This window comes from Saimiri boliviensis, chromosome 14, assembly GCF_048565385.1.
Source record: "Saimiri boliviensis isolate mSaiBol1 chromosome 14, mSaiBol1.pri, whole genome shotgun sequence".
Classification (NCBI taxonomy): domain Eukaryota; kingdom Metazoa; phylum Chordata; class Mammalia; order Primates; family Cebidae; genus Saimiri; species Saimiri boliviensis.
In genome coordinates, this window is record NC_133462.1 from 646,894 (window position 1) to 670,897 (window position 24,004).

The following is a 24,004-nucleotide window of genomic DNA, read 5'->3' on the forward strand; positions in this document are numbered from 1 at the left end:
AGTGATTGGTGGTAAAGGAGGAAAATTGTTGCCATAAAAGACAGTAACTTTTATGTGTTTTATAGTCTCTCCTGAGAGTTGTCATTGGTTTTAAGAGATTTTCTGGAGGCCGGGCGCGGTGGCTCAAGCCTGTAATCCCAGCACTTTGGGAGGCCGAGGCTGGTGGATCACGAGGTCAAGAGATCGAGACCATCCTTGTCAACATGGTGAAACCCCGTCTCTACTAAAAATACAAAAAATTAGCTGGGCATGGTGGCGTGTGCCTGTAATCCCAGCTACTCAGGAGGCTGAGGCAGGAGAATTGCCTGAACCCAGGAGGCGAAGGTTGCGGTGAGCCGAGATCACGCCATTGCACTCCAGCCTGGGTAACGAGCGAAACTCCGTCTCAAAAAAAAAAAAAAAAAAAAGCCGGGTGCGGTGGCTCAAGCCTGTAATCCCAGCACTTTGGGAGGCCGAGGCGGGTGGATCACGAGGTTGAGAGATCGAGACCATCCTGGTCAACATGGTGAAACCCCGTCTCTACTAAAAATACAAAAAAAAAAAAAAAAAAATTAGCTGGGCATGGTGGCTCGTGCCTGTAATCCCAGCTACTCAGGAGGCTGAGTCAGGAGAATGGCCTGAACCCAGGAGGCGGAGGTTGCGGTGAGCCGAGATCGCGCCATTGCACTCCAGCCTGGGCAACAAGAGCGAAACTCCGACTCAAAAAAAAAAAAAAAAAGATTTTCTGGTGGTTTGTGGGGTTTTCTAAAAGACAGTGATACATATGATAAAATATTGTCTCTACTGCTCCCCTATATATTTTTACTTTTATTATTTTTTTGCTTATATAGCATTGGTAACTTCAGAACAGTGTTAAGTAATAGTGACTCACATGTGCATTTCCTGTGTGAATCCGGCTTATGTTGGATTTTTTTACGTGCCTTTGGGCTCTGTTTATGGAATTTTATAGTGCCCATTAGCGAATCGGTTTCCTCTTGCATTTTGTTGCCTTTAATCACTGGGTTTGGTGTCACAGACCTAACCTGATTCTTCTGTGCAGGTGCCCTTACGGACCAGTCTTGGGGGATGACAGCTGTTGACCCATGGGCTTCCTGGGGTGAGTCAAGAGCCTGGTCAGCTGTGGACTGCCATGTTGTGGCCTCTCCCTGTAGTGCTCTGCCACAGCTGGGGATTAGAAAGGGGACCAGGTGGGGCTTTAGGGCACATGATCCAGATCTGTCTCTGTGAAGAGTTAGAACAAGGAGGGGTCAGAAACCTCTAGTGAACAATAAGAGGATGGTGACATCTCAAGATGCATGAGAATTCATGTGTTGCCGTTTAGGGTTCAGGCCCAGGAAGACTGGTCACACCAGAGACTGCTTCTCAGAGGTGGTACTTAATAGCACAGGGTGGGCAATGAGAGAGTTATGTGTTCAGGTACTTTCTAACCTTCTCTGAGCCCTAATTCCTTCATCTATAAAACGAGGAAGTGGGCCAGGTGCGGTGGCTCAAGCCTGTAATCCCAGCACTTTGGGAGGCCGAGGCTGGTGGATCACGAGGTCAAGAGATCGAGACCATCCTGGTCAACATGGTGAAACCCCGTCTCTACTAAAAATACAAACAATTAGCTGGGCATGGTGGCGCGTGCCTGTAATCCCAGCTACTCAGGAGGCTGAGGCAGGAGAATTGCCTGAACCCGGGAGGTGGAGGTTGCGGTGAGCCGAGATTGCGCCATTGCACTCCAGCCTGGGTAACGAGTGAAACTCCATCTCAAAAAAAAAAAAAAAAAATCAAAAACGAGGAAGTGGGTTTCTTCCCTCATTCAAGGGGGAGGGGCAGGGGCTGGTCCTTATTCCCTGCTGGGAAGAAAGGGTGAGCTCCTGGCAGCAAGAGCTGCCTCCATGACTTTTTTTTTTCCTTCCCTAGCTCTGTGTCCTCAGGAGCCTGCCTGGCACATGGAGGGGAGCCCCGAGGAGGGGAGGAGGGCCGCTGGGCTCCCAGCAGCCCAGGTTCAGGTGAGATGGGGCCTCCACTTATTCTTGAAGGACTGTCCTTTTCTCAAAGGATGATGTTCATATTATCCCTGGTCATCCCAGTTGTTGCGGCTTGCCAGTTTACAACAGTTAAGAGTTTGGGTAGGGAAGGAAGCAGCTGGAAGTTAATGCTTCCTGAGAGCAGGTAGGGAGAATCAGGCAGTTTTGAGTGACTTAGAGCCTTGCTGTCTACCGGCCTGTTCACAATGCTGAGCCCCGACTGTCCCTGGCTTATTGTGGAGGATGAGGGGCAGTCCTTTTGGCTGGCAGCCCCACTTCTCTTCCCTCTTCCCACCTTTACTCATATCTTTAGCACCTGATTTAGGCTGATGCCATGCAGTGAGCTCCATCCTTGCTGTGAGGGGAACAAGGACAGGTATGAGCCTTCACCCTGAGGAGCTCCCAGACCCTTTTCCAGGGTTATTCACTCAGTTAAGGACATCTCACAGCCTACCTGGGGCCACACATGCAGTGCGGGATGTGAGGAACCTGAGATGGGTAGAGTAGGCCTGGAGAAGCTCAGTTTACCTGATAAGTTGGGAGATGGGACAGAGTCTCTGTGGAGGTCAGCTTTCGCTGTGGAGGGGAAGGCTGCTTGGGAGACCTGGACCAAGAGGTGAATAGAATGCATCAGCCAGTTGGGGACAGCCTGGTGAGGGGGAGTCTGGCCTCCTACAGAACCACAGGGTTGAGGGGTGGCAGACAGCACACTGTGTGACCAGTGTTTGAGTGAGACTGACTTCAGTTAGATTTTAGGCTGGAAAGGCCAGGATGAACCCAGCCAGGCCCTGAATGCCTGCATGCCTGCTGCACAGCTTCAGAAGCCTTGGGATCAGGTGGCACCAGGGTCCCAAATGTGGCTGGCAGGATTCCCCTAATGGGTGTGGAAAGAAGAGGGCTGTGGGAAGCAGGCTTGTGTTTCAGGCTTCAGTCTGACCAGGGCCTGGGAGCTAGGAAGGAGAGGAGGATCAGAGAGATAAAGAAATCAAAGCAGGTGACTTTGTGATTATGGGGATAGGTTGGCTCCTGAGAGAAATAGGACAATGGAGTCAATTTGGAAAGGTGTCATCTTCCTGCATTCCTCCTGCCCAGTCTCCTCACCAGATGGAGCCATTTAAAAAAATATTTATAATAGCTTTATTGAGACAGTATTGGCATACTATAAAGTTTATCCTTTTAAAGTGTATTGTTCAGTGGTTTTTAGATTCACAGAATTGTGCAACAATACCAGTATCTAAATCTAGAACATTTTCATCATCCTAAAAGGAAATCCTATTAGTAGTTACTTTCCGTTCCCCCTGCCAACCACTAATGTACTTTCTGTCTATGGATTTGCCTGGTCTGTACACTTCATATAAATGGAATCTTAATATGGCACACCCTTTGTGTCTGGCTTTTTTCACTTAGCATAATATTTTTGTTTTTAAGAGTTATCCATATTGTAGCATTTCATCAGTATTTCTTTTAATGACTAAGGCAGCCATTTTTAACTTCCTCTTCAGTTTTTTAGAGTTCTGTCTGTATTTCTAAATGGGAGAGTTTTTTAAACTGGTTTTTCCTAGTTCATCAAAGTTACATTTACTCTGTTAGCTCCCTGCTATGAAAGATGAAGAAAAAGTGTTTCATTACCTTTTTTTAGGTCTTTTATTTGTAAATCAAAATAATCAATGCTGGGTGCGGTGGCTCACACCTGTAATCCCAATACTTTGGGAGGCCAAGGCGGGAGGATCACCTGAGGTTGGAAGTTCAAGACCAGCCTGACAAACATCGAGAAACCCTGTCTGTATTAAAAAAAAAAAAAGAAGCAGATACTTGGATATAAAACAAGATTTAAAAATAATGTCTCGACTTTATGCCTCTCCCCCAAATTAAAATATATTAATAAAGCTGCCCACAGTTTCAAATCAGGTGAGTGAAGTGCATCATAAGTATGCTGTCCCCACTTGGCAGCGTTGCTATCCCTGGTCTAGGTGAGTTGGGAAGCAGAAGGGCCTGAATCATATGATATAAGGTGATTGTTGCCTGGCATCACAACTTGGGCAACTATGAGGTTTGGTGCTGTTACAATGTACAGTCATTATTAAATCCTAAAACAGAATCATCAGCAGTGAAGCTAGGCTATCCTGAAAGATGGCCCCTGAATCAGACTCAGGAGTAGAAGTTAGCTTGAATAAAACACTGCGAAAACAAGCCCTGTTAACCACCATGCTACATTCTGCTGTTAATTTATGCTAGGGTTTCTGAGAATTATCAAATTTAATGCGGAGAAAATAAAACAGAATTAAAAATAACACCCTCCAATGTCTGAAGAGTTGTGATTTCTGACAACATGCTCCTGGCTGGCCCTCCACCCCACACTCACTTTGGATTTTTCCCTTTGGGAAAGTTGGACTTGACTGTTGTGTGTTTTTAACTAAATGAGATTAACCCTGTGTCCCTTTATTGTTCCCTCAAAGTTAAATATTTATTGAAATAAAGCATTTATCTGGCGAAAACATCAAATGCTGTCATCCCTCATTATCTGAATAGTCCATTCATGAAAGTATGTTGAATAGTGAGGTTTTAGCTACAGAAGCCCTGATCCCTTTATTTCTAGGAATAGGGGAAAATAATAATTGTAGTGATAATATTCCATTCCATCCTAAAACCCCAACCAGCCTCTCCAAATATGGAAGCATTCAAATCCCTCTGTAACATTCCACCAAGGATATCTGCTTAACAAACATTATGCACATAAAACACCAGTAATAATCCTGCACCCATCTTCGGTCATACTTGAGGATGTGCATAGTCGAGTTATGTTTTCCTTCTCTACCATGAAATTCTGCCATAGAAGCCATCTGAATTGCCCCAGGTTCCTTGAAGGGGGGGCAATTGGGCAAGATCTGTCAGCAAAGATCTGAGACCTAGTAGGCCCCTTGGTCTTCTCTCTTTTAGACACTCACAGGATTTAAGTATGTGGCTGGTTTGTTAGCAGATTCCATAAAGTGCTTTAGAATGCCTAGATAAATGCTTATGCGTGTATGCAAAGTGGTATGTGCAAAAATGTTTATGAGAATTTGGGTGAAACACTTTTGTAAGTCATCCTAGGGTATGATTGGAAAATGCAAATTTAGCTCGTAATGGTGACCTGTGGACCAGAAGGATTTGCTCCTCCCTCTAGCAGGACTCCTCTCTCTAACACCTTTAACCCTCAGCGTCAGGAAACAGTGAAACCTGTATTTCTTCTCCTATCCTTGAAGGGTCCCTCTCATCTCCACAGCTCATGAGACTAGGTGCCTGTCTTCTACAGTCTCTTCCTTACGGCCTTTTGGTTTTGCGTTTTCCTTTGCAATTCTAGGCTGAAGGTGTTTACTGTGTCCCCTTACCATCCATTTATTTAATTATTTTTATTTTTGAGGCAGAGTCTCACTGTGTTGCCCATACTGAAGTGCAGCGGGGCAATCTCAGGTCGATGCAGCGTCCCCATCTTACGTTTAAGGGATTCTCATGCCTCAACCTCCTGAATACATGGGATTACAGGCGTGTGCCACCACACCTGGCTAATTTTTGTATTTTTATTTTTATTTTTATTTTTATTTTTTTAAGATGGGGTTTCACCATGTTGGTTGGTCAGGCTGGTATTGAACTCCCAACCTCAGGTGATCTGCCCTCCTTAGCCTCCAAAGTGCTTGGATTACAGGCGTGAGGCACCACACCCAGCAATTTTTGTGTTTTTAGTAGAGACGGGATTTCACCATGTTGGCCAGGCTGGTCTCAAACTTCTGACCTCAGGTGATTTGCCTGCCTTACCCTCAAAATGCTGGGATTACAGGTGTGAGCCACCACTCCCGACCCACTTACCATCCTTGAGGTGAGGTCTCCATGATTTGTGGGCCCAGACATGGTTACATATTCAGCTGGGGTTAGCTCTTTTCTTATAACTGCTTTTTAGCCCATGGGGCTTTCAGTTTGAAAATGGCCCCTTTTTCAATTCTAAATGTTTTTTAAAATTTACTTTTAATTTTGACAAATTTCATAATTACAGAAAAGTATAAAAAGGAAGCAGATAGCATCCCCATCACTGGACAGTTACTAATGTTCTTCATATTTGTTATCTTTTCTTCTTTAACGTAGTACTCATTCTCTTCCCACCTTTTCTTAGGCAACTATTCATGGATTAAGTTTGTACACAGCTAACATTTTCATATGCATACATAGATGATAAACTATGTAGACATGGACAGTCTTTTTCTTTTTCTTTTTCCTTTTTTTTTTTGAGACACAGTCTCACTGAATTGCCCATACTGGAGTATAGTGGCGTGATCTGTGCCCATGGCAACCTCTGCCTCCCAGGTTCAAAGGATTCTTGTGTTTCAGCCTCCCAAGTAGCTGGGATTGCAGGTGTGTGCCACCACACCTGGCTAATTTTTGTATTTTTAGTAGAAGTGGCATTTTGTCATATTGGCCAGGCTGGTCTCAAACTCCTGGCCTTAGTGATCTACCTGCCTCTGCCTCCCAAAGTGCTGGGATCATAGGTGTGAGCCACTGTACCCCACCCAACAATCTGTTTTTTATTTTTTCAATAATTTTTTCCTATATGTAGTTTTTCTATAGTTTTCATTTTTCAACTTTGAGGTCCATCCATGTGGGTAGATATAGAGAAGTCAGGCTTGTTTCTTTGGCGCTGCCAAGTGTATTTATTAGGGAAATGCATGTCTGCCTTCATCGTTTCTTTTACAGATAAGTTTATAAGTTCCTCATTCCCCCATTGTTTTTGCTGCTCCGGCCAGAGCTGTGTGAACATTCCTGTAGCTTCATTTTGTGTACATGTTTATGTAGTTTTTACCTAGGCATACCCCTAGAAGCAGAGTTTTACTTGGTTTTAGGTATGTACTTTCTTTTTTTTTTTTTTTTTTTTGAGACCATCTCGCTCTGTAGCCAGGCTGGAGTGTAGTGGTGCGATCTCGGCTCACTGCAACCTCTGCCTCCTGGGTTCAAGCGATTCTCTTGCCTCAGCCTCCTGAGTAGCTGGGACTGCAGGTGCACATCACTGTGCCCAGCTAATTTTTGTTGTTTTTCTTTTGTTTTTGTTTTTGTGTTTTTTTTTAGACGGAGTTTCGCTCTTGTTACCCAGGCTGGAGTGCAATGGCGCGATCTCGGCTCACCACAACCTCCGTCTCCTGGGTTCAAGCAATTCTCCTGCCTCAGCCTCCTGAGTAGCTGGGATTACAGGCACACACCACCATCCCCAGCTAATTTTTTGTATTTTTAGTAGAGACGGGGTTTCACCATGTTGACCAGGATGGTCTCGATCTCTCGACCTCGTGATCCACCCGCCTCGGCCTCCCAAAGTGCTGGGATTACAGGCATGAGCCACTCTGGCTAGGTATGTACTTTCAGTGTTACTAGGGCTGTCACATGGCTCTCCAAGGGCGTGAAGCTACTTCTCAGTCTCCCCACTCTCGGAGAAAGTACCCATTTTCCTGCATTTTTGTCAACACTTGACATTATCAGGTCTTTTAAATATTTGCTTACCTCAGGACCAGAAACGTATATTGTATTACTTTAATTTGCATCTTTTTTTTTTGCTAGTGAGCTAACGTACCTTTTGGTATCTCTATTGGCCATCTGTACTTCCTTCTCTCTTTGTCTCTCTTCTCCCATCCCTAGATTTCTAGAGACCAAATTTAATGTAGGGCACATGCATTCTGGATCCTAATTCTTTGCCATATATAATTTATCTCCTCCCAGCCTGTAGCTATCTTAACAGGTGGTGTCTTATCAGTCAGATGTTTGAATGTTGGTATGTTTTTGTCAAATGTGTCTATCTTTGTTTATGGCTAGTGCTTTTTTGTGTGTATCTTATTTTAAGAAGTCTTGTGTTATTTAAAAAGTAATAATTCCCTCTTGTCCTTTTCCTTTATGTTCTCTTTCTGGGGTCTTATGTTCAGGTGGCTCTCCAGAACAAATTGCTATGTCTGATCTCCTTATATTCCATGTCCTTTTCTTGGTGGGGATTGGGGGGCCTGATGATCATAATCTCACCACAACAGAGCTCTTTAGGGCCTCCTGAACTGATTGCTCTGTCTTTGGTCTTTTTTTACTTTGTGAAGGTTTTCCTGTTCTCTCTTGTAGCATCCTGTCCTGTTTTATACTGAAATCACTCTGGTCTGAGAATCTGAGAATAGGAATTACAATTCTTTGAAAGTTGAATGTGGCTGTTGTCTGGATTCTCTGGCTTCTTGGCTACGTAGTTCAGTCTCTATCTGTGCATCAGGTGTTCTTAATGTCCAGTAGTTATCTGGTTTGTGTTTCCCAGGGCAGGGCTGTGAGGCTGGAAGTCCTGCTCTGCTGCAGCTGAGTAGATCTGGTTCCTGATTGGTCCTTCCCCCTCCCTCTGCCCTCCTAGTAAGGCATGCCCTGAGCTTCATGGGCCTGCATGCGTCAGGATCATCAGGTCAGTTCTACTTCCAGTTTCATAGATATGGAGCTGTGAGGCCATAGACTCCCTTCCCTTCCCCTCCTTGTGGGACTGAAGAGGTCTCCACTCACCTGGGCAGCCTGATAACCTAGCCATAGTCTCAAGTCTGAGGCTTCTGGGATTGTTTTTTTCTGCAGGGCTGCTAGCAGTCTTGCCCACAAGGTAGGGCACTTGCAAAGCCGTTCAAGTGTAGGCTTTCACCTGACTCTCCTGCCTCTCCTAGAGTTCTCTTGCAGGAAGCACCTGGTTCTCCATGGTGCCTCCTAGTGTGGGGCTGGAATCGCTTCTACTCTAGTTGGTCAGTCTTGCCTTCATCTTCTCTGCCTCTTGGAGGAATGAGTGGAATTCCACGTGCTGATGCTCCTCCTCCCCCCCCCTTTTTTTTTTAACTGGCTGGTTTTTTAACTTTCTTTAAAAAAAAAAAAGCTTTCTATGTTTTTATTTAAGATGGAGTCTCAGTCTGTCACCCAGGCTGGAGTGCAGTGGTGCAATCTCAGCTCAACACAACCTCCACCTCCCGGGTTCAAGCGATTCTGCTTCCTCAGCCTCCCGAGTAGCTGGGACTACAGGTGCGTGTCACCACGCCCAGCTAATTTTTTGTGTGTTTTTAGTACAGATGGGGTTTCACCGTGTTAGCCAGGTTGGTCTTGATCTCTTGACCTCGTGATTCACCTGCCTCGGCCTCCCAAAGCACTGGGATTACAGGCATGAGCCACCGTACCTGGCCACAAACAACTTTTTATGTAGGAGATTTTTGAACACCATAGTAGAATATGAACCCTGTATTGGTTTAGTTTTATGTATTAGTTTTATGTAGCTATTGCAGTAGATTACCACAGACTTTATCCCTTAGAACAATATGAATTTATTCTATTGTTCTGCAGCTCAGAAGTCTAAAATGGGTCTGTAGGGCTGTGTTCCTTCTGGAGGCTAAAGGGATGCATGCTTTATTGCTTTTTCCAATTTCTAGAAGCTGCCTGCATTTCTTGGCTCATGCCCTGTCCTCTCTCTGCAAAGTACATCACTCCAACCTCTGCTTGCATCATGTCTCCTGTGACTCTGACTCCTGCCTCCCTCTCTCATTGATAAGGACTTTGATGATTACATTGGGCTACCTGGATAATCCAGGATAATCCCTCTAAAAATTCTTAATTATATTTGTAAGGTCTGTTTTATCATTAAGGTAATAGTCACAGGTTCTAGGGATTAGGACTTGGGCATCTTTTGGGGGCTGTTTTACAGTCTACTGCAAGCACTCATGTTGACAAGCTTCAGCAGCTGTCAACATTCTGCTTTCTTTTCATCTATTCCAACACAACATTTTTTAAACTGGAGTATTTGAAAGCAAATGTCAGAATTGTGTCATTTCACCTGTAAGTGTTTCTGTGTATATATATCTCAGATATATACCCTTTAGGAAATAACCATAATACCTTTTTCATACTCAGCAAAATTACCAATAATTCCTCAATATTATCTGATGTCCAGTTCATGTTGTTTTCTCTATGTGTCCCTAAAATGTCTTTTTACAGTTGTTGGTTTGTTCAAATCAGGATTTAAAAACAGACCACACACTGCACGTGCTTCATATGCTAAAGAAACTAGATCACTGGTCTCGTCCGTTTGCCTGATTTTTGCCTTCACGATATCATTGAATAAGTTCCTCCATCCCCTCATTTCCTGTAAACTAGTAGTTGGACTAGAGGCCTGAGTAGATTCGTTTGGTGTTTTTTGGTAAGAATGCTTCATATTGCATTGCATTGGTGGGCACATGGTGTCTGGTTGTCCCATTTTCAGGTATGATGGATTAGTGTGTGCAGTTATTGTCAGCCTGACCCCTCCATTATAAAGCTCCCTGTCTGCCTTTTACCTACAGCTGAGCAGTCATTGATGATGGTCATTGCCACTGTCCACTGTTTTATTAGGGACTGCAGAACTGCTCTAATTATTTCAATCCTTTTGTGATAATTAGATGTAATTCCTCTATTTTTATTTTTTACCTCTTTTAGCGATGGAGTCTTGCTCTGTCACCCAGACTGGAATGCAGTGGTGCAGTCTCGGCTCACCATAACCTCCGCCTCCCGGATTCTAGCAGTTCTCCTGCCTCAGCCTCCCAAGTAGCTGGGACTACAGGCGCACACCGCTACACCTGGCTAATTTTTTTTGTATTTTAGTAGAGATGGGGTTTCACCGAGTGGCCCAGGCTGATCTCGAATTCCTTAGCTCAGTCAGTCCACCTCTCTTGGCCTCCCAAAGTGCTAGGATTACATGTGTGAGCCACCACAACCGGCGGCAATGCCTCTATTTTTAAAGATACAGTGATTCCACTGGGGTCTTGGGAGGGGTGGGAAGTGAATCTATGGCTCATTCCACCAGCTGGACAGCCGTTAGGGTATGGGTTTGCACAGTGTTAAGTGTAGGTGAACACTGAAGCAATCTTAGAAGGCTGGTACCACCCCAGAGAGGTTAGGATATGTGAGATGAGCGCAGAGTCAGAAGCACCCTGGGCCATTAGCACGGCTGCCTAGCTAGTTCCCCAGGCGCTGTTGCTCTGTGAAAGTGTATCAAGCGTAGGTTTTGTGCACTTCTTTGTCCATGTTACATTTATTTTTTGTTTTTTGTTTTTTGTTTTTATTATTTATTTATTTATTTATTTATTGAGACAGAGTTTCGCTCTTGTTACCCAGGCTGGAGTGCAATGGTGCGATCTCGGCTCACCATAACCTCCGCCTCCTGGGTTCAGGCAATTCTCCTGCCTAAGCCTCCTGAGTAGCTTGGATTACAGGCATGTGCCACCATGCCCAGCTAATTTTTTGTATTTTTAGTAGAGATGGGGTTTCACCATATTGACCAGGATGGTCTTGATCTCTTGACCTCATGATCCACCCGCCTCGGCCTCCCAAAGTGCTGGGATTACAGGCTTCAGCCACCGTGCCCGGCCTGGGTTTTTTTTTTTGTTGTTGTTGTTGTTTTTTTTTTTTTTTTTTTTTTTGAGACGGAGTTTCACTCTTGTTACCCAGGCTGGAGTGCAATGGCGCGATCTCGGCTCACCGCAACCTCCTCCTCCTGGGTTCAGGCAATTCTCCTGCCTCAGCCTCCAGAGTGGCTGGGATTACAGGCACGTGCCACCATGCCCAGCTAATTTTTTTTTTTTTTTTTTTTTTTTTTTTTTCCCTGAGACAGAGTTTCGCCCTTGTTACCCAGGCTGGAGTGCAATGGCGCGATCTCGGCTCACCGCAACCTCCGCCTCCTGGGGTCAGGCAATTCTCCTGCCTCAGCCTCCTGAGTAGCTGGGATTACAGGCACGTGCCACCATGCCCAGCTAATTTTTTGCACTTTTAGTAGAGACGGGGTTTCACCATGTTGACCAGGATGGTCTCGATCTCTTGACCTCGTGATCCACCCGCCTCGGCCTCCCAAAGTGCTGGGATTACAGGCTTGAGCCACCGCGCCCGGCGCAATTTTTTGTATTTTTAGTAGAGACGGGGTTTCACCATGTTGACCAGGATGGTCTCGATCTCTCGACCTCGTGATCCACCCGCCTCAGCCTCCCAAAGTGCTGGGATTACAGGCTTGAGCCACCGCGCCCAGCGCATTTTTTTTTTTTTTTTTTTTTTTGAGATGGAGTTTCGCTCTTGTTACCCAGGCTGTAGTGCAATGGCGCGATCTCGGCTCACCGCAACCTCCGCCTCCTGGGTTCAGGCAATTCGCCTGCCTCAGCCTCCTGAGTAGCTGGGATTACAGGCACGTGCCACCATGCCCAGCTAATTTTTGTATTTTTTTTAGTAGAGACGGGGTTTCACTATGTTGACCAGGACGGTCTCGATCTCTTGACCTCGTGATCCACCCGCCTCAGCCTCCCAAAGTGCTGGGATTACAGGCTTGAGCCACCGCGCCCGGCCTTTTTTTTTTTTTTTTTTTTTTTTTTTTTTTTTTTTTTTTTTTTTTTTAACACGGTCTCCCTCTGTTACCCAGGCTGGAGGGCAGTAGTGAGATCTTGGCTCACTGCAGCCTTCACCTCCCAGGTTCAAGAGATTCTTGTGCCTCAGCCACCCGAGTAGCTGTGATTACAGACGTGTGCCACCATGCCCAGCTAATTTTTGTAGAGACAGGGTTTTATCATCTTGGCCAGGTTGGTCTTGTTCTCAAATGATCCACCCACCTTGGCCTCCCAAAGTGTTGGGATTACAGGCATGAGCCACCACTCCTGACTCCATGGAACATTTAAATTAAAAAACCTTACATTACCATAAAATGAAGAAACAGTAGCCTTCAAGCATACTGAGGTCTGGGCAGTTTGTAAGAGGAAAACCAAGAAGTTGTCATTGACCATGGGTGTTGGGGAGGGTTTCATAGAGGGAAGTTGTGGCCAGCACTTCTAAATGCTGCAAAGGCCAAGAAGGTAAAGGCAAAAATCAAACTTTGGGCTTGGCAATCACAAGACATTGGGGATCTTGGTGAGAGCTTGGTAAAAATAAGAATCGTGTAATTACTATATGTTTATTGCTCCAAAATGCTTCAATATACATCAGCAAAAATGATTACTATATAGAAAACATTTCCAATATCAGGGAACAGGAAAACGGATTATAAAGGCAGAGAAGGAACTGTAGTGGGATAAGAGTGGGAGACAAGGAAGGAGAGAAGATGACGGTGTACTGTACTTTGCAGGACGAGGTTGACTGCCAGAAGTGGGACAGGGTCACAAGAGACATCTGTACAGGGGATATCAGGCCGCAGGAGAGAGAATTCTGTGCCTCTGAGGAGGTGGGATACAGAGATGAGGTTCAGCCATGGAAAAGAGGATGGACAGTCTAGCCATAGGCTACAGTATGGCTGAGAATGGGGAGTCGTGAGCTGGAGTTGTCTTTTCAGGATATGGGATTGATTGGAGCAGAATCAGTTCTTCGTTATCAGCCCATCACGTGAAGGTAGAGGGGAAGCAATTGAGACAGAGTAAAAATTTATACACTAAAGATTGAGCAGGGAGGGCTGGCCCAGATCAGAGACAGCAAACTCAGTTCATAAGCTGTGGTTAGGAGGGCTACAGGACACCCTGTATTTCGGTAGAAGTGACATGATGGAGCTCTGAAGAGAAGGAGCAGAGGTCCAGAGGACGCTTGGAGCGGAACAATGCGCACATATCTGTTCAGTGGGTGTCTCGGGTTTTTTTTTAGACTGGGTTTCACTCTATTTCCTAGGCTGGAGTGCAGTGCTATGATCTCGGCTCACTGCAGACTCCGCCTCCTGGGTTCAAGCCCTCCTCCCACTTCACCTTCCAAATAGCTGGGACTACAGGCGCATAACACCACACCTGGCTAATTTTTGTATTTTTGGTAGAGACAAGGTTTCACCATGTTGCCCAGGCTGGTCTTGAACTCCTGAGCTCCAGCAATCTGCCTGCTTTGGCCTCCCAAAGTGCTGGGATTATAGGTGTGAGCCACCATGCCCAGCCTTCAGGGTTGATTCTGCACCTATGTTAAAGGAAGATTAGAAGCCAGTTCAGCATGGGAGAGGACCGTAGTGCATAGATGGGTTGTGGGGTTTGTGGCAGACCTGCCATGTATTCTGTCTCCCACTCTGGGAATGCCCAGATGCCTGAAGCTCAAGTTGATCCCCCAACCCAACTTTTTTTTTTTTTTGAGATGGAGTCTTGCTCTGTTGCCCAGGCTGGAGTGCAATAGTGTGATCTAGGCTCACTGCAACCTCTGCATCCTGGGTTCAAGCGACTTTCCTGCTTCAGCCTCCCAAGTATGTAAGATTACCAGTGCATACCACCACACCTGGCTAATTTTTGTATTTTTAGTAGAAATGGGGTTTCACCATGTTGGCCAGGCTGGATCTCAAACGCCTGACCTCAGGCGATCCGCCTGCCTTGGCCTTCCAAAGTGCTGTGATTACAGGCATGAGCCACTGCACCTGGCCTCTTTATTTGGGGTCTTACTTTGGGAGTCTTTAAGTGGGGTCTTACTCTGCTACCCAGGCTGTAGTGCAGTGACGCAATCTCAGTTGCCTGCAGCCTCCACCTCCTGGGCTCAAGCTATCCTCCCACTTCAGCCTCTCAGGTAGCTGGGACTATAGGTGTGTACGACCACACTTCTTGGCATGAGTTGATTTATTTTCTTTTTTCTTTTTTCTGTTTTTTTTTTTTTTTGAGACGGAATCTAGCTCTGTTACCTAGGCTGGAGTGCGGTGGCATGATCTCAGCTCACTGCAATCTCTGCCTTCAAGGGATTCTCCTGCCTCAGCCTCCCCAGTAGCTGGGATTACAGGCACGTGCCACCATACCCAGCTAATGTTTGTATTTTTAGTAGAGACAGGGCTTCACCATGTTGGCCAGGATGTTTTCAATCTTCTGACCTTGTGATCTGCCCGCCTTGGCCTCCCAGAGTGCTAGGATTACAGGTGTGAGGCACCACGCCTGGCCTGGCAAATTGGTTTCTTAAAAGGACTCGAGGGACATGTATAAAAGAGAAAATAAAAGGACTCGAGGGTGGGTACAATGGCTCATTCCTATAATCCCAGCACTTGGGAGGTCAAGGTAGGCAGATCACTTGAGATCAGGAGTTCAAGACCAGCTTGGCCAACATGACAAAACCCTGTCTCTACTAAAAATACAAAAATTAGCTAGACATGATGGTGTGTGCCTGTAGTCCCAGATACTTGGGAGGCTGAGGCAGGAGAATCACTTGAACCTGAGAGACGGAGGTTGTAGTGAGCTGAAACTGTACCCACTGCACTCCAGCCTGGGTGACATAGTAAAACTCTGTCTGAAAAATAAAAGTTAAAAAAAAATAATAAAAAGACTTCAGGGATGTATTCTTTTGAAAAATCTGATTTAGATTACCTTTCCTTTTCCTTCCTAGTTTTCCAGTGAGTTCTTCCTTTCATTAAAAACAAAAGTTTAGATCGTGTTTAATGCAAGTGCTTTGACGGCAGCTGTAACCTATTTTCCTTGGCATGGACTGCTCTGGGGCATCTTGCTCACCCTTAGCTTCAGTCTTTGGGACAGAGTTGAACTGGGAATGGAAACCTCCTCACCATGGCCAGAAAGACAACCTTTGAATGTACGGATTCTCAATAGGCTATCCCAAATGTGGGGTCTTCAGTCGTTCTCAGTGAGACCTGACTCACGTTAGTCAGACTGTTGAATAACCAGGACAGTTTCTCTGCATCCTATCTTCCCTCCCCAGGGCTGTCAGCCTCACTCCATCCCTAGAAATAGTGGAAGGGGTGGTCACAGGCTGAGAAGGAACATTTGTGTTCTTTTAGGAACCAGTGACCTTCAAGGATGTGGCTGTGGACTTCACCCAAGAAGAGTGGGGGCAGCTGGACCTTGTTCAGAGGACTCTGTACCGTGATGTGATGCTGGAGACCTATGGGCACCTGCTCTCTGTGGGTAAGGCAGATGCTGCCCAAGTAAATGAAGCTGTTCCCATTGTAATGCCTTCAGCGGCTCCATGTTTCAAAGCTCCTTGCAGGGCAAGGGTGATGTCTCAGAAGAGCTGAGATGATATTGGTCCCTGAGGTTTGAGGACAAAACTCCTAATGCTTACAAAACATAGAATGGAAGGACCTTGCATATTCTGCCCAGGTTGAGGAGTCCCGGGGAGGAATAGGCAAGGGAAGCTTTCTTTGGCTGTCCTGAAGCCTTGTGACACAAGTTTCATACTTTTCCTCCATGCGTAGGAAATCAGATTGCCAAGCCTGAGGTCATTTCCCTGTTGGAGCAAGGAGAAGAGCCGTGGTCACTGGAGCAGACATGTCCTCAACGTGCTTGTCCAGGTGAGGGCAGACCCCAGGCTAAGCAAGGAACTTCCTTCCAAGCCTTCTTTGTTGAGAAATGGGATAAGGCCATGAAGAGTTATCTTCCTCAGATACATTTAGAATTCCCTCTAAGGAGCTTTCTTCTCTTACTGCTATTGATTTTGAGCAAAGAAGTATCACCATGCTAATAAGGTAGCCATTTTTGTGTGCTACACTTTCACTCTCTCGCTGCCTGCTCTCTTGATGACTCCTGTTTTCTATAACCTCTAAGGTTACCTCTCATCCAGTTAGGTACTTAAAATGTTTACCTTATTTCTTCTATTGCCAAACTTGTAACCTATAGCTACAGATGCTTCTTTGAAAAAAATAGTTTTTTTGGAGATTTTTGTTTTTTTTGTTTGCTCGTTTTGAGACAGAGTCTTGCTTTGTCACTCAGGCTATAGTGCATTAGTGTGGTATCAGCTCACTGCTACCTCTAGACTTCTTGGATTCAACCGATTCTCCTGCTTCAACCTCCCAAGTGGCTGGGATTACAGGCACCTGCCACCATGCCCAGCTAATTTTTATATTTTTAGTAGAGACAGGGTTTCACCATGTTGGCTGGACTGGTCTCAAACTCCTGACCTCAAGTGATCCACCCACTATGGCCTCCCAAAGTGCTGGGATTACAGGCGGGAGACACCGTGCCCGGCTTGGGCTTTTGTTCTTTCTTACTTACATCGTCTTGGATGGATTTTTTTTTTTTTTTTTTTTTTTTTTTATTTTTTTTTTTTGAGACGGAGTTTTGCTCTTGTTACCCAGGCTGGAGTGCAATGGCGCGATCTCGGCTCACCGCAACCTCCGCCTCCTGGGTTCAGGCAATTCTCCTGCCTCAGCCTCCTGAGTAGCTGGGATTACAGGCACACGCCACCATGCCCAGCTAATTTTTTATATTTTTAGTAGAGACGGGGTTTCACCATGTTGACCAGGATGGTCTCGATCTCTCGACCTCGTGATCCACCCGCCTCGGCCTCCCAAAGTGCTGGGATTACAGGCTTGAGCCACCGCGCCCGGCCTTGGATGGATTTTTAAAATACAGTTAGTGGTCAAATATCTGAAAGCTAAATGTGTAAGCTAAAAAAAAAGAATCTCATTTGTGAAAAAAATTAGCTGGGCTTTATGGTACCTGCCTATGGTCCAGCTACTCAGGAGGCTGAGGTGGGAGGATTGCTTGAGCCTGGGATTTTGAGGCTGTAGTGAGTTATGATCTCACCATTGCACTCCAGCCTGAGTGACAGAGCAAGACCTTGTCTCAGAAAGTAACACCAACAAAAATAACTCATTTATACTCCCTGCTCTTACACTTCTGTTTGTCCCCCAAAACACAGATACAGAGGGGCATACACACAGGTAACCACTTTTCTTTTACTATAAAATTTTGAGTTATTTTCTTGGTAGTTGCCCTGGGGATTACAATTAACTTTTTTTTTTTTTTTTTTGAGTCAAGATCTTGCTCTGTTGCCCAGGCTGGAATGCAGTAGCACGATCTTGACTTACTGCAACTTCTGCCTCGCAATCTTAGGCAATCCTCCCACCTCAGCTCCTGAGTAGCTGGGACTACAGACATGCACCATCATGCTCAGTTAATTAAAAAAAAAATTTTTTTTAGAGATGAGGTCTTATTATATTGCCCAGGCTAGTCTCAAACCCCTGCACACAAGCAGTCCTCCTGCCTCTGCCTCTCAACGTGCTGAGATTATAGGCATGAGCCACCATGCCTGGCCCTACATTTAACATCTTAATTTATGACAATGTAGTTTGGATTAATACTAGTTTAATATTAGTAGGATACCAAACATTTTTATATAGCTCTGTCCTCCTCCTTTTATGCTGTTATTGTCACAAATTACAACTTTATACATTGTATGTTCATGAATATAGATTTATAATTATTGCTTTATGCAGTTGTCTTTTAACAGACTGAAAAGGAGCTAGAAACAAGAATTGCATTTATATTGTCTTTTTATACATACTTAGCTATCTTTATTGGTGTTTTTTACTTTGAGTTACTGTTGAATGTTCTTTCATTTAGGCCTGAGGGACTTTAGCATTTCCATTTTGTTTTCTGAGACCAAAAAGACACTCTGTTGCCCAGGCTGGAGTGCAGTGGCATGATTATGGCTCACTGTAGTCTCAACCTTCTGGATCGAGTGATCCTCCAACCTTAGCCTCCTGAGTAGATGGGACTATACATACATGCCACCATGCCTCACTGTGTTGTCTAGGCTGGTCTTGAACTTCCTTAGCTCAAGTGATGCCCCCGCCTCAGCCTCCCAAAGTGCTGGGATTACAGGCATGAGTCACTATGCCTAGCCAGCATTTCCTATAGGGCAGGTTTGCCAGCAGCAAACTGTTGCGTCTTAGATGGAAAGCTCTTGATTTCTCCTTCATTTTCGAAGGATAATTTTATGGGGTATAAAATTTTTTATTGTCATGTTTTTTGTTTTTGTTTTTTTCCTTTCTCTCTAGCCTGAATAGTTTCTGAGAAACAAGCTGTTAATCTTTTTTTTTTTTTTTTTGAGACGGAGTTTCACTCTTGTTACCCAGGCTGGAGTGCAATGGCGCAATCTCGGCTCACCGCAACCTCCGTCTCCTGGTTTGAGGCAATTCTCCTGCCTCAGCCTCCTGAGTAGCTGGGATTACAGGCACACGCCACCATGCCAAGCTAATTTTTTGTATTTTTAGTAGAGACGGGGTTTCACCATGTTGACCAGGATTGTCTTGATCTCTTGACCTCGTGATCCACCCACTTCGGCCTTCCAAAGTGCTGGGATTATAGGCTTGAGCCACCGTGCCCGGCACAAGCTGTTAATCTTATTGAGGATCCCTTGTATGTGATGAGTTTCTTCTCTCTTTCTGCTTTCAGGATTCTCTCTTTGGCTTTTAGTCTGTGAGTTTAATTATTATGTGTATGCATGTTGCCTTCTAGGTTGGAACTTCTCAAAGTCCCTATAGACATCTCATTCCTCAGCTCTTCCATTTCATCTTTTTGACTATTGTGTTTTGGGCCCTACCTGTTTGCCATATCCTTAGGCATTGGTGATTTTAAAACATTGCCTGTAAATGTTAGAAAAGTACCTTCTCTCTAGAGGCTTTTTTTTTTTTTTTTGGAGACGGAGTTTCGCTCTTGTTACCCAGGCTGGAGTGCAATGGCGCGATCTCGGCTCACCACAACCTCTGTCTCCTGGGTTCAGTTAATTCTCCTGCCTCAGCGTTTCAGCATGTTGACCAGGATGGTCTTGATTTCTTGACCTCGTGATCCACCTGCCTCGGCCTCCCAAAGTGCTGGGATTACAGGCTTGAGCTACCCCACCCAGCCTTCTCTAGAGGCTTTTTGACACAATGAGAATTTTCTACCAGGCAAAACAAAGACCAGCTTTTCCAGTGCAGTTTTCCAGGGAGCCACTAGGCAGTTCTAGTAAGAACTGTTCTTTGGCAATGAGGCTTTAAAAAAGCTCCAGCTTTGTTTTGTTCACTGAAGTATCAGAAGTGGGGGCTGTCATTTTTCAAGGCTATTACTCAGCCAGAGATGGGACCAGGGTAAGTTAAAACACCACATAGCTTACTGTTCTTATTAAAATTCACTTTTCTAGAATAAATGTTTCTTGGTTCCTGCAAGGCTTTGGTTAATTTACAGAATTTTGGAAAAAATCCCTTCTGACAATTATGCCAGGTTTTGTTTTGTTTTGTTTTGAGACAGCATCTCATTTAGTCACACAGGCTGGAGTGCAGTGGTGCAATCTCAGCTCACTGCAACCTCCACCTCCTGGGTTCCAGAGATTCTCCTGCGTCAGCCTTCCAAGTAGCTGGGACTACAGGCATGCACCACCATACCTGGCTAATTTTTTGTATTTTTAGTGGAGACAGGGTTTCACCATGTTGGCCGGACTGGTCTCAAACTCCTGACCTCAGGTGATCTGCCTACCTCGGCCTCCCAAAGTGCTGGGATTACAGGCATGAACCACCACGCCTGGCCAGTTTTGCCAGTTTGTTAGTTGCTTTTACATAGTGGTGAAATCTTAGATGTCTTTACTTTGCCGTTTTCACTGACATTCTGCCCCAGGTAATCACTTTTAGTAACTTCTGTTAGATGCATAACATAGTTTCTTTATGCAACTACAAGCATATAGGAATTTGTAGTTATTTTTCACATTTTCAGCTGTAAGATATACACATTGTCTTTTTCTTGTTCTTTTTAGCAATGTGCTACAGCCTCTTCTTGAGTCCTGAAGTTGGATATCTTCCACCCACTCTAATGGAGTAAAATCTTGCCAACTGTTTTCTATTCAGATTGGAAACTTTCCCCTAAGAGCTGATGAATTCCAGTAGCTTTAATTCTTATACCTGTGGTGCTCCCCATTCTTAGTTACCATTCAGAGCCCTGCAATTCCGGCATCTCTGTCCTTACACTTCTCCCATTTTACAAAGCATCTCGGCTGTCTCTTTGATCTCAGCCGATAGAACCAGTAATCTTGTTTCTTCCTTCTAGTTGTTTTCCCATCTTCCTGAGATGTGTTTCTGCATGTCCCATAAGCTGGAGATTGAGAAGTCATCTTGATTTCCTGTTCTTTCCTCTCCAAGAAGTAATCTCTCTTCTAACTCCCAAGATTTTCTTTCTCTGAAATGTTAGTTATGTCATTCAGCTTCCATCAACACTCTCAGTCAGGGCCCTTTCTCATAAAATTCCAGCCCAAGTTGATGAGGAAATTATCACTTGTTATTAGCCACCTCAGGTATTATTTCTCGATTTATGTCCCTGAAATTTTTCATTATGAGGTCCCTGTCAGTAAACCCACAGTGATTCTAATTGCCTTTTAACAAAACAACTGGATTCCAAGACCTTCTATTTTTTCTATGGTTTTTCTCATTTCCTGAATAGCTCCTAGAGTTTATTCAGCAGGTGTCCTTACTTTCTTCCTTACACATCGGTCATCTTATGCATGCCTCTGCTCATGCTGAGTGACTAGTCTGTACCCAGGGTGTGCTTCAAAGTTGAGCTCATGTTGTTTCTCTTGTGAGAACCATCCTTGAGCATTTCTGTTAGTGCTGATCTCCTCTTTCGATCTCTCGCCCATTTAGCATCTATAACCCCACCATCTCAGAGTAATATTTCATGTATATTCATCACTGTTTGGTATGTCTTCTCATCACATAGATTCTAACTTCCAGAGAGACCATACTTTCTTGCCTTGTGTCTGGTTCTGGAAACTTAGTAGGCTACAAGTAGTGAGTGAGTATAAGGTTGGACAAGAACTGTTCATTTGGTCTTTCATTTGTTCAGGGAATTGGTCAGCTTCCATTTGTAAGAGCTTTCACTGGAAGGATTTGAAATCTATATGAAGATAATTTGGTAACTTTTAAGAGCTGAGCTTGAAATTGATAATAAATGCCAGTTCTGCAGAGTAGGACCTCTGTTATAATGGATGTGGGGGCCAAGCATGGTGGCTCACATTTGTAATCCCGGTGCTTTGGGATGCCAATGTGGGAGGATTATTTGAGCCCAGGAGTTTGAGACCATCCTGGGCAGCATGACAGGACCCTGTCACCACTAAAAATTTTTAAAAATTTTTTTCTTTTTCTTTTTTTTTGAGACGGAGTTTCGCTCTTGTTACCCAGGCTGGAGTGCAATGGCACGATCTCGGCTCACCGCAACCTCCGCCTCCTGGGTTCAGGCAATTCTCCTGCCTCAGCCTCCTGAGTAGCTGGGATTACAGGCACGCACCACCAAGCCCAGCTAATTTTTTGTATTTTTAGTAGAGACGGGGTTTCATCATGTTGACCAGGATGGTCTCGATCTCTTGACCTCGTGATCCACCCACCTCGGCCTCCCAAAGTGCTGGGATTACAGGCTTGAGCCACCGCGCCCGGCCTTCTTTTTCTTTTTCTTTTTTTTTTTTTTGAGACGGAGTTTTTCTCTTGTTACCCAGGCTGGAGTGCAATGGTGGGATCTTGGCTCACCGCAACCTCCACCTCCTGGGTTCAGGCAATTCTCCTGCCTCAGCCTCCTGAGTAGCTGGGGTTACAGGCAGGCACCACCATGCCCAGCTAATTTTTTGTATTTTTAGTAGAGACAGGGTTTCACCATGTTGACCAGGATGGTCTTTTTTTTTTTTTTTTTTTTTTTTTTTAAGACAGAGTTTCGCTCTTGTTACCCAGGCTGGAGTGCAATGGCGTGATCTCGGCTCACCGCAACCTCCGCCTCCTGGGTTCAGGCAATTCTCCTGCCTCAGCCTCCTGAGTAGCTGGGATTACAGGCACGCGCCACCATGTCCAGCTAATTTTTTGTAGTTTTAGTAGAGACGCAGTTTCACCATGTTGACCAGGATGGCCTCGATCTCTTGACCTTGTGATCCACCCGCCTCGGCCTCCTAAAGTGCTGGGATTACAGGCGTGAGCCACCGCACCCAGCCTCCAGGATGGTCTTGATCTCTTGACCTCGTGATCCACCCGCCTCAGCCTCCCAAAGTGCTGGGATTAAAGGCTTAACCCACTGAGCCCAACCTTTTTTTTTTTTTTTTTAAGATGGGGTTTCACCATGATGGCCAGGCTGGTCTTGAAGTCCTGACCTCAGGTGATCCACCCACTTCTGCCTCCCAAAATGCTGGGATTACAGGTGTGAGCCACCGCGCCCGGCCAAAGTTTTTAAAATTTAACCAGGCATGGTGATGCACACCTGTAGTCCCATTACTCGGAATAGTTGGGAGGATTCCAGAGCCCAGTAATTTGAGACTGCTGTGAGCTATGATGGCACTACTGCACCCCTGCCTCAGTGATGCTTTGCCTCAAAAAAATTAAACAAACAAAAAAATGATGGACTTGGGTGGTAAAAAGGGGGAAATTATATACAGTAAAGAGAAAAAAAAGAAATAGAGAGAGAGGACAGGATCTGGTTCTTGTTGGGACCTGCCTGGGGCTTTAGACCCTGTGGCAATCTGGATAATGACGTCCCCACAAAGATGTTTGCATCCTAATCTCTAGAATTTGTGAATAGGGCACCTTGTGTGGCAAAAGAGGCCTTGAGATGTGAATAAATTAAGAATTTTGCTGTGGGGAGATTATCCTGGATTGTCTGAGTGGATTCTAAATGTAATCACAAGGGTCCTTCTATAAAATCATGGTGGGAGGGCCAGAGACACAGGGAGAGGATGTTATGACAGAAGCAAAGGTTGGAGTGATGAGCTTTGCAGATGAAGGAAGGAGCTGGGAGCCAAGGAATTCAGGCAGCTTCTAGAAGATGGAAAGGGTAAGGATATGGTGGATTCCTTAGAGCTTCTGGAGGAAGCACAACCCTGCCAATAACTCAGTTTTAGCCCAGTGAAAGCCGTTTTGGACTTCTGATTTCCAGAACAATAAGATCATAAATTTGTTTTTTTTTTTTTTTTTGAGACGGAGTTTCGCTCTTGTTACCCAGGCTGGAGTGCAATGGCGCGATCTCGGCTCACCGCAACCTCCGCCTCCTGGGTTCAGGCAATTCTCCTGCCTCAGCCTCCTGAGTAGCTGGGATTACAGGCACGCACTACCATGCCCAGCTAATTTTTTGTATTTTTTTTTTTTTTAGTAGAGACGGGGTTTCACCATGTTGACCAGGATGGTCTCGATCTCTTGACCTTGTGATCCACCCGCCTCGGCCTCCCAAAGTGCTGGGATTACAGGCTTGAGCCACCGCGCCCGGCCAAGATCATAAATTTGTATTGTCTTAAGTCACTAAATGTGTGGTAACTTG

At 45.2% G+C, this 24,004-nt stretch overlaps 1 protein-coding gene across 3 annotated transcripts in view; it reads left to right on the forward strand.

The window, feature by feature from the left end:
- The window catches only part of ZNF606 (zinc finger protein 606), a 30,776-nt gene that overhangs the window by 1,732 nt on the left and 5,040 nt on the right, over positions 1–24,004 (forward strand). For all 3 annotated transcript variants that reach the window (XM_039466973.2, XM_039466970.2, XM_039466972.2), the window contains 4 exons: positions 1,040–1,096; positions 1,906–1,994; positions 15,748–15,874; positions 16,165–16,260. In XM_039466973.2, the coding sequence (XP_039322907.2) occupies positions 1,040–1,096; positions 1,906–1,994; positions 15,748–15,874; positions 16,165–16,260 (369 nt within the window). The remainder of the gene's footprint in view (positions 1–1,039; positions 1,097–1,905; positions 1,995–15,747; positions 15,875–16,164; positions 16,261–24,004) is intronic.